Consider the following 10,625-nt stretch of genomic DNA (forward strand, 5'->3'; position numbering starts at 1 on the left):
ATTTTTCCGATTAATGTGCAAGAACCATGCACAATGGGGCACAAAAGGTCAAGAATAACAACTAGAGATAGTGCAGTTTTCCGCACAGCAAAACGCATAAGAAGACGCATCCGCCTTTCAAAGCACTTTCGCTCTTCGACGGTCCCTGATCTCCACATCCGATGGCGCACCGAATTCCCAAAACACTTTTATACGCGGTTCCTGCACCGCGGCAAAATTTTTCGTGCGCCCTTTCGTCTACCCTGGCAACAACGACCGACGCAGATTTCATCAAGGACCACGCGAAACCATTCTCCAGCATTCCTCAGCCACCAAAAATTCCACTTTTTGGACACACGCTTCTCTACCATGCCCTCGGTGAGTGTCAAAACAGTACCAATTTTTTTATATTATTTAAAAAAAACTTTACTTTTTATTGAAAGATTTGAAAGTGGAAAGTTTACTTAAATCAATCAAAAAATTGATATTTAACGAAATACCAATTATAAAAATATTATGGTAAATTAGCCGCAATTAATAAAAAATAAAACTAAAATAAATTTTATTTGTCCAACAGGACCGTACAAAATTGAAAAGTATCATGAAGCCTTACGAGATTTATACAAAAAGTACGGCCCAGTTGTGCGCCAGCAACTGCAAGGAGGCGCTCAGGGCGAGGTGGTGCACGTGTTTGAACTGGAGGACATAGCAAAGGTCATGGCTGCTGGTGGAGCAGCTCCTGTGGTGCCCCCAATTCAGGAAGGTTCACGACTTTACCGATTGATGAGAGGGCACGCCGTTGGACTTGGAAACATGTAGTTTCTATTTTTTTTTTTATAAATAATGTTAAAATGATGGAAATATTAATGGAATAATAATAATTAATTTAATAACTGCTACATTAATTTTGAATCAAACAATTTTTTAATTTATAGTAAAAAAGACGATTGATTAAAATTTTTGAAATTTTTAAAATTTCATTATATTTTTCCAATTCAAATAATTTTTTTCAGGAATGGTGAACAATGGAAGACTCTGAGAAAAGCGTCTCAACAGCAACTTTTGAAGCCCAATCACATAAATCAATTTTTACCGAGCGTGGAAAAAGTTTCGCAAATTCTCATTGATGAGTTGAGAGCACGAAGAGATAAAGACGGCGCCGTTGAAAACTTCTACACCTTGATCGCCAAGTGGTATTTGGAGAGTGAGTTTGAAAGAAAATCCTTTGACCGATTTCTTTTTTCAAATATTTGCATTCTGAAACTTTGAATAGTCTCTGGAGCGATTATGTTTGAAAAACCACTGGGCGCCTTGAACGGCAACTTGAGAGAGCAAGACGAGGCGCGCGAATGGGTCCAGGCCAACATTGACATTTTCAGACTCAATTCAAAATTGAAAGTGGCGTCGCCGCTTTTCAAAGTTTTCCCCATCAAGCCATGGCGCCAGTTAGTCCGCGCTGAAGAGAAATTCCACCAGTATATTTAAATTATAGTCGATTTTTTAAAACCAATTTTGCAACTTACGAATAAATTTGCGCAGTTTTGTCGAAAAATACCTGGTTGATGCATTGGGCAAAATAGAACAATTGGCGAATGCCGGAGGACTTGATGGAAAGTTTAACTTTTTGACGACGATGCTGTCGAAAGAACAGATTTCCCGGAAGGACATGGTCTTTTTCATCCATTCTATGTTTTCAGAGGGACTTGCTACGGTAGACAGAAATTTTGCTAAAAAAATCCCAAATTTTTCAAATTTAATTAAAAAGGTGCCATCGACCATGCAGAGCTGTATCTACAGTCTGATGAAACATCCCGTTGTGCAGGAAAAATTGTATGATGAAATTAGGCAAAATGTTGATTTGCTGCAGGAAATTACCCCAGAAATTTTGGACAAACTGAGCTACACAAAAGCCGTGATCAAGGAAACCTTCAGGTGAGAATTTACAATAATTACTAAGAAGAAAAATTACATGAGTAAATAATTTTTAGGATGTTTCCGTTGGGCACAGAATTATCTAGGGTCGCCCAAAAAACTTTGGTGCTTGGAGGATACGAAATTCCACCTGGAGTAATCAAATAATTTTTTATAAATTATATATAATATAATTATTTTTATTTTCATCTACAGACGGTGATCGATTTAAACCATTCTTCGCTGCTGAGGTCTGAAAAGTATTTTCCCGAGCCAAACAAATTTATCCCTGAACGTTGGCTTCGAGGGGACGAGCAGGCAACGCAGAACGCGATCTTGCTGACCCCCTTTGGCCACGGGGCCAGAATGTGTGTTGGTGAGTTTTAGATAAGAAATGGAGATAAAAGAAAAGAATAAACCCTTTAATTTCAGGTCGCCGATTTTCGCAGCAGGCGATGCACGCTGGCTTGGCCCGACTTGTGCAGAGGTTTAAATTCGTGGACGAAAAGAAGGAACACGATTTGCCTTACAATCAAGTGTACCAAACGCTGCTTTTCCCGAACAGGGAACTCAAAGTAAAGATCGAGTACAGGCCCCAAAATTAATAATGCTAAAAATCGATAATCAAAAATTGATTTTGACATTGCTTATAACTTATAAATTATTAACTGATGTGTAAAATTGTATTGTTTTTGCAAAAAATTAAATTAATGATGCTTAGAATTAAATTTAAGAAGCATTACAGCAATACCGCAGTTTCATGAACTTATAAATTGTCAATAAAATATAATAATTTAATAAATTAAAAGAATATTGATTTTTTCCTTCCCTATGCAAAACGAAAAAGAGGTTGCAGTTTTTATATAGACTCTGTAAAAATAAATTTATGTATACCGGCTGCGGCTTTATGTATCTTACGATATCTAAAATAAGGATGAATGCAAATATTTTCTTAGAAAGAAGAAATAATTAAAATCCGAAAAACGTTGTACTTACACAATCACGAAACACACTCTTCTGCAAAATTAGTTTTGACGATCCAACGCAAAAGTCCATGGAAAATTCATTTGGCATCAAGGAAATATGTTGATCGTCTCGGCCCGATGAAAAGGTAAAATTGTTGCAAAAATCTTTCGGTCCCGCATTTAAGCCCACTTGACTTGCAATCTACATGCGACCTGAGAACAGTGCAAACTAAAATTCAAGCATGCGAATTGTCAGGGGGAAAATATCCAAAATTATAAACACAAAACGTGTTTTACTTTCTCGTCCATCATAAATACATCCCTATCCAACTTCCCTATGTGAAAACTGTGTGGTATTAACGCCATTAACGGTAATAATAAAACGCAGATTATGAAAATGAAAATTAGGTATTTGCAGATTGATGAATCCGGCGCGATGATGAATTATTTGAATTAATTTAAATTCAATTTACATACATACAAGTATAAAAAAAATTTGATCATTAATGTGGTTAATTGTTATAAACAGCAGGCAACATTTTTTTTGTAACGAAATTCCTTTTTCGGGATAAAAAAAAGTTTATATTTTGTGCATATGTATATTATATAACGTATAACGATGCAAACAAATTTAAACCCGCAATAAGCCAGCACTGGTTTTTTGCGCCCAGAAAACCCCCACATTCTTGGTTTTTTTTAAAGCACCATTGCTTGATTCACCGTTTCATGATTTTGAATATAAAAGTAATTTACAAATGTCAAGAAGTGCTGTTTTTAATGTTGAGTTTTATGCACGTGAAAATAATGGGACATTTTCAATGCCTGCAAAAACCGCACATAAGTGCAAAAAAAGTGCAGTGCATTGTGCAACGCATTTTTCTGCAAAACCCCGGTTTTTTCCGAACAACAAGATTAAACCTCAACTTACAATGTAACCTGAAATGCGATCACACCAGGTAAATCCATCGCACGACACTCGTCTCTATTGCGTCTCTGCTTGTTTGTGCCGGCATGAAACACGATGAAACGAAAAATCCACAAACCGTGCGTGCGCAATGCGCAAACTCGCAAAGCGATTCTTCGATTGGCCAATGGCCAGGCGGATGAAAACAAGAAAACATGTGGAAGTGACACCTCGACCGGCTCAACCTCAACCTAAATTTTTGTTTATATATATATAACACGACTCTGAGTTTACGTGCAATCAGATTTATCAAAGGATGATTAGGTCGGCTTCCTCATCAGTTTAATTAGATTCAGAAAGGCCTAAAGATGACACAGTCGGCGTTGGCGACCTTCGCGTGCATCGTCTTCAACATCGCCTGCAGCATCCTGATCGTGTTGCTGAACAAATGGGTCTACGTGAACGTCGGCTTTCCGAACATCACCCTGACGCTGGTGCACTTCGTGGTCACGGGCATCGGCCTCAAGGCGTGCAACCTGTGCGGCGTCTTCAAGGTCAAGAGCGCACCACTGCGAGAGATGATGCCCATCGCGGTCACCTTCTGCGGCTTCGTCGTCTTCACCAACCTGAGTTTGCAGAGCAACACCATCGGCACGTACCAAGTGGCCAAGGTGATGACCACCCCGGTCATCGTCGTCATCCAGCACATTTTCTACGGCAAGAGATTCTCCACTCCCGTCACCCTCACATTGGTTGGACAAATTTTTAAAAATTGTTAAAAAGTTAAAATAATATTTTTACTTTATTTTTAGATTCCAATTACGCTGGGGGTGATTGTCGTATTTTTCTACGACATCCAGCTGAACTTGATCGGAACCATCTACGCAACCCTTGGTGTCCTTGTCACCTCACTTTATCAAATCGTAATTATTTTCAACTCGAATTCTACATTAAATTTAATATTTTCTTTTGTCAATCTCACAGTGGGTCAGTGAGAAGCAGCACACGCTTCAGATGGACGCAATGCAGCTCCTGTATTACCAGGCGCCCTTGTCTGCCCTTATCCTTGTTGTGGTGGTGCCTTTCTTCGAGCCAGTGGTGGACACCCTTAATAAAACTTGGGCGCCGTCCGACCTGGGAGTGGTGCTCGGATCAGCCTTCGTTGCCTTTTTTGTCAACCTGTCCATCTACTGGCTCCTGGGCAACACGTCTCCCCTAACGTAAATTCTTTCACTTTTGAGCTCTTGAATAATTTAAAATCAAATAATTTCCTTTGTTAGGTACAACATGGTTGGCCACCTGAAATTTTGCCTTACGCTCCTTGGAGGCTACCTGCTGTTCCGAGAGCCACTTACTTTCAACCAGTCGATGGGCATCCTCTTGACAATTCTCGGAGTGTCAACTTACGCTCACTTTAAGGTAAAATTCAGTGATTTTTATATGAATAAAATGGTGAAGATTCTTGAAAAATATAATTTTTTCCTATCTTATTTTCTAAAATTGAAAATTTTACTAAGATGAAGGATCAGAAACCACCTGAAACTGAAGGGTATCAGATATTTTTTGTTTTGAATATTATATCTTTGCTTGTTTAACTCAAATTGCTAAACTTCAAATTTTTAACATTTCAGATCACAGAAGAAAAGCGCTCCAGAAGAGGGTTGATCAGCTAGAGCACAAAATAATGCTCCTCTTCGGCAAGCTAGTCATGGTCCCCTGTTGACTTTTCCTACGCACTTTTTTTGTATTAGCACAGGATTCTTGTTGTTACACAGCCTGGTCTCTTGTTTTTTAGGAATTTTTTTTTGTGCGGCACAAATTTTTTGAAGCTACACAATACTAGAGAGCATGGACAATAATGACAGTATTTCCAGAATATATAAAATGTACTTTGCATGCTTCTGTGCTTGCTCATAATTGATAAGCAAAAAATGTGATCTGTATAGGTACGGCAGCAGTGTTTGACTGGCACCCATTTTTATGTATCGGTGATCATGTCCTTTATTCTCATTCTCTTGATTTCTTAAGTGATGTAGTTGAACATTTGGAATTTGTATTATTTCCTTTTTTGCTTCTTCTTTTTTTATCAAATTTATTCTGAAATAAGTTCTGTGTACGTAATTTTTTTAATTGAAGCAATAAATTTTAAAAGACAACTATTATATTATTTTATATAATAATCTCATTTATTTATTAATAATATTGTTTAAGGGTTTTAACTATTTGCAATTAAAAAAATCCAATTGTTTATCTTTAGAGGAGACTTTAATTCAATCTAGTTTCAATAATAGTTGCACAATCACAATAAGATGAAGAAGAACTTCCACATATGACAAAAATATCAATTAATCACAGAAGATTCAAACCACTGCAAACAAAAAATTGTGACACTTGGGCACAGCACACCTTGTGATGTATACCACCAAAATACTATTATGCATTGCTTACGTAATTTAAAAGAAAAATAGTGGCCTCAAAATCTACATAGACAAAGTATTTAAATCACAACTATGGCATAATGGGGAGAACCACCAATAAAATTTCCCTAATTTCCAACGATTTGTACTATGGGAATTATTATGACTTTGTGCCACTCACTCTCCACGCAAATTTAGGCACAATAATTTGTGAATATTCGGTACATAGTGAATTTGAAAAACAGCACAATAACAAGGAACATAAGTAGCAGCTACAACATATAAAACATAATATCTGTTAGCAGAAATGATATGAATAAAATTCAAACATAAATCCGTGCTCTGTGCACACAAAAAACAAATTATATAAGATTTGATATTGTACGGAGATATCACTTGGGTAATCGGTCTCGCAGGTAGGACAGAATCGAAGGGGTGCCTTTGCAGAGGATATTTTGTCTCGGTACTTTAAACGAGTTCCCAGCCAACTCCAGACAGCTGAAATTATTGAAACATTAGAGTCGAAAGCATTCTCAAAACTATTCTGGCGTTTACTGTAGTTTTAGAAGTCCAAGCTGCGGAGGAACCGAGCCAATGTCATTATTGCTGAGATCTAGAGTAGCTAAACGCGGGATGCTTGCCAATCCAGCAGTATCAATTTCCTTTATCTTATTGTCCCTGGCAATCAAAATCTCCATCGCGGGCAGGCCAAAAAGACAAGATGGAATAGACTCAAATCTAATTAAGTAGATCAAGTAATAAAAATTATTAAAATTTATAAAATTAATGAACCTATTAAAAGACAAGTTGATCTCTCTCAGTTGCTCAAAGGCGTCAAATGAGGCTGGCAAATCGGTCAATGCGTTTTGACTGACCTCCAAGTACTGAAGTTTCTTGCAAGTGATCAGTGAATCGGGTAGAGCGGTTAGTTTGTTATTCGATAGATTTAGCTCGGTCAGAAAATCAGCCACCAATGATATCCTAAAAAAAAAATATTAAACCACATTGTTATCAAAGGTCACATATAAATACCCTTGCGGCACTTGAGTGAACAGGTTCTTGCAAAGATCAACACAAGTTACTTCAGCTTTCACTGCTTCTTCAAACACACTGTCTGGGACTGTAGTCAGCTCCCTGAGACCCAACTTTAATGCCCTGCTTGAATTCATATTATATCTATTAAATAAAAATAAAATTAATTAGTTTAGAAAATACTTAGAAATAATTATAATTTTACTTGTTGGGCCATGGCTGAGAATTGAGGCCAGGCAGAGAAGGACTGGAGTTATTCATGCTGGGCTTTTGGTCACTGCTCAGCTGCCCTCGAAGGACTTTGAGAACCCTCGTTGTACCTCCTTTCACAACATCTGTTCTGAGCGTTTTGAGCGGGTTGCCGTCCAGAGTGAGAGTGCTGAGGTGTGGCAGCAGAGACAAGCAAGGAGGCAATCTGAAAAGACATAAAACTTAAAAACAAATCAAAAAGTAAAATTTAACGTACTCTCTAATTCCGTTGTTGCCGATGTCAAGTCGAATAAGATTTTTCAGATAACTGACTTCCTCCGGAATGTTTTCCAATTTGTTGTCCCTCAGCGAGAGCACTCGGACTTGCTCCAAGGCCTCCAGAGCGCTTTCTGAAAGCTCCTGAATTGCAAAGTGAAGAAGTGAAAACTTTTGCCGATAAATTCACTGATAAAAAAAAAATACGTACCGAGATGCAATTTCCAGACAGATGAATTTCGCGCAACGAGCTGCATCCCATGAAGTCTGGTATGTCGGTTATATTGTTATGTTCTGCTCTGAAAATCTCAAGCTTCTTCAGCTCTCCCATTGGCGGCAACAGTGGAATTGCATTGTGGGACAAGTCAAGCTCACGTAATACTAAGTAAAAACAAACAATTAAATTAAAATGCTATGAGTAAGAAAGAGGGATGGAAAAAGAGGGTTAATTGTGTACACAGTGTACGAGAAATTTTCTATAATGTGGCGCACACAAATCAAGATGAAGAGTTTTGTAATTTAAATAAAATTTCAAAACATAAAAACTATAAAAAAAATACATTATAATCAAAGAAAACCAAACAAAAAAAGTAGATAAAATAATTTATTTTAATGCGGATGTTAACTTGTAATTACATAAAACACTCTTGCAAAGGATTACGAGAACTGATAAGGTGTGCAGTCACTTAAGAACATCAAGGAGTAACATTCGAGTGAGCACGACTACCAGAGTAGAAAGTCGAGTGTGATAATCACATAATCAAGACAAACTCTCAGTTTCCACAATGGGATTCATTTTCATGATATAATAAGGAGAAATTTTTTTAAGAAACACAAAATTAGATAAGCAGGCAAAGTAGTATTTTAGTCACATTAATATTATTTATTTCTTGTCGGTTCTAAACTATGATGTAGAAAAGCTAGTTGGTACTGACCCCTGAGATTTCCCACGTCAGGAGGCACATCTGTAATTGCGTTGTGCATGGCCAAGAGGTGAGTGAGATGTGTTAAGAAGCCAACACCAGGCGACAGGACCGTCAATCGATTATGTGACAAGTCCTATCAGCACATTTAAATTAATACCCAACATTCGTACTGTTAAGACAAATAATAAGAAAATGAAGTTTTTTCTATAAATATTACAATCAAGAGTTCACAGCAAATTTTGTAATTAATTTTATAATTAATAAGAATTTTACATTATTTTTTAGGTTTAGAGTTTTCTATTTTTTTATGACGAATCAAATATAAAATCTGCTGTCAATGTATGATTAGGAATTAGTGATTTTTTGAATTATTTTCTAGTAAATTATACACAGGTCTGCTGCTGAAATCCAGAATTGATAATATAAAATTTGCGGTGCTCACAAGTTTCTCCAGCATGTTGAGGTCTCCGATGGAGTCTGTGGTGTCTTCGATCAAATTGAAGGAAATGTTCAGCTGCCGTAATTCTTTCAACTCGAAAATTCCCTCAGGAAAAGTGCTTAACTTGTTGTGACTCAGGTTTAAAATTTTCAATCTTCGCAGTTGCCCAATTTCTTTTGGCAAACTAATAAAACTGTTGTGTTGCAACTATAAGGACAAGTTGGAATATATTTATTTGGTAAAATTTTGTAATTTATACCAGCAAATTTGTGAGCGAGGCGAGGTATTTGATCTTAGGGGACAAAGTGGCTATGCAGTTGTTGCTGAGGTCCAGCAGGGTTAGGGGCTCATGTTCCCACCACTTGGAGTCTTCGTCTTCCCGCACCGAGTCGGACAAGTGGACGTCTATCGACTTAATTTCGTTCTCGTCCAGAGTGTCCAGCGTCCAAATGCGTTCCGGGACTAAATTATGATATTTTCATTGAAAATGGAATTCGATCAGGTTATATATAATAATATTTGCGGTATAATTCAAGGTTAAGGCATTTAATTTCTTTTTAACTGCCGCAAACCTTGAAACTTTATTTTTATTGCGCCTGTACGTAATTTTAGGAGTTCTATTTCAGCACCGGCTAATAAATCTTTGCCGCAGCAGCGCGTTGCTTACACTTCGAAACTCATAACATAAACAAAATAAAATCTTTAATCTTTTATGACGGACAGGCTTTTAAATTTTAAAATTCTAACTTCATCAAATAATAAATAAATATATTAATTAAATTCTTAAAAAGATTGATTATTATAAATTAAGTTATAATAAATCAATCTTTTTAAGAAACTCGGGAAACATAAATATGTATTATGCAACCTGCGCTACATTTTTTTCCATCCCGCCGAACTCGTTCAAATTTTTTTTTTGTGTCGCAATTTCTGCATGCGAAGCTATTTTATATAACATCCTGGGCAAGAATTAGTTCTTATGAGGCTGAGAATGTAATGTGTGTACCTGTGGAGAGATTCTTGCCGGACAGGTTTACTTTTCCGCTCTTGCGGGCCTGCTTGACGACCAGGGGCGAGATTTGTGAGGCTTCCATCGCAGCCGTCTGCTTTTGGAACAAGGGGTTCAAATTGCCCAGACGCCCGCTGGGCCCCTTGCTCGGCTGCACCCGCGGAATCCTGCTCTTGACCCCTGCCATTCTGCCAAAAATGTGTGAACGAACCGTTTAGCACCGGAGCTCGAGATTAAAAGCTAAAATATCACCTGTGCAACCACTGCTATTTACATAATCAAGAGAAAAACACGCAAGTGGACTTTCTCCACTCGTCGCAGCTGCGTTCTTTTGTTATGGTGACTGCAGCGCTGCGCGAAATTCGCGACCGTTTTTATAACTAAAATTTTATGTGCCAAAAAAATTTCAATAAAAAAGCACAATTAAATTTTTAATAAAATTGGTCCCTTCTTTTTTTTGTAATATCGCAAGGATTTTTTTAACTGTCATATCATTACTTTTTTATAAATAATTAATTAAACATAATTATGTATATTCAATTTTGTGCTTTTAATTTTTATAACTCTTGATGATTTAT

At 37.1% G+C, this 10,625-nt stretch overlaps 3 protein-coding genes across 3 annotated transcripts; 2 read left to right on the top strand and 1 right to left on the bottom strand.

Moving 5' to 3' along the window:
• The first annotated feature begins 95 nt into the window (after positions 1-95).
• Positions 96-2,640, top strand: LOC132202523 (probable cytochrome P450 CYP44). The gene is made up of 9 exons (XM_059629484.1): positions 96-357; positions 557-794; positions 993-1,183; positions 1,253-1,454; positions 1,519-1,690; positions 1,745-1,911; positions 1,968-2,046; positions 2,107-2,266; positions 2,323-2,640. Exons 1-9 carry the CDS (start codon positions 162-164, stop codon positions 2,493-2,495), a joined length of 1,578 nt encoding a protein of 525 aa, XP_059485467.1. The 5' UTR covers positions 96-161; the 3' UTR covers positions 2,496-2,640.
• Positions 2,641-3,965: 1,325 nt separating this feature from the next.
• Positions 3,966-5,915, top strand: LOC132202548 (solute carrier family 35 member E3-like). The gene is made up of 5 exons (XM_059629521.1): positions 3,966-4,511; positions 4,572-4,682; positions 4,744-4,979; positions 5,040-5,178; positions 5,391-5,915. The coding sequence occupies exons 1-5, from the start codon at positions 4,128-4,130 to the stop codon at positions 5,430-5,432; spliced, it is 912 nt and encodes a 303-aa protein (XP_059485504.1). The 5' UTR covers positions 3,966-4,127; the 3' UTR covers positions 5,433-5,915.
• A 93-nt stretch (positions 5,916-6,008) lies between these two features.
• On the bottom strand, positions 6,009-10,389 carry LOC132202547 (leucine-rich repeat-containing protein 40-like). Its single transcript, XM_059629520.1, has 12 exons — positions 10,300-10,389; positions 10,045-10,235; positions 9,298-9,500; positions 9,042-9,245; positions 8,609-8,732; positions 7,885-8,054; positions 7,675-7,817; positions 7,414-7,623; positions 7,209-7,352; positions 6,969-7,157; positions 6,732-6,914; positions 6,009-6,674 (listed from the first exon to the last, which is right to left on the bottom strand). The coding sequence occupies exons 2-12, from the start codon at positions 10,232-10,234 to the stop codon at positions 6,569-6,571; spliced, it is 1,866 nt and encodes a 621-aa protein (XP_059485503.1). The 5' UTR covers position 10,235; positions 10,300-10,389; the 3' UTR covers positions 6,009-6,568.
• Between the last annotated feature and the right edge of the window lie 236 nt (positions 10,390-10,625).

This window comes from Neocloeon triangulifer, unplaced genomic scaffold (genome assembly GCF_031216515.1).
Source record: "Neocloeon triangulifer isolate White Clay Creek 2 clone unplaced genomic scaffold, ASM3121651v1 ptg000015l, whole genome shotgun sequence".
NCBI classification, from domain to species: Eukaryota; Metazoa; Arthropoda; class Insecta; order Ephemeroptera; family Baetidae; genus Neocloeon; species Neocloeon triangulifer.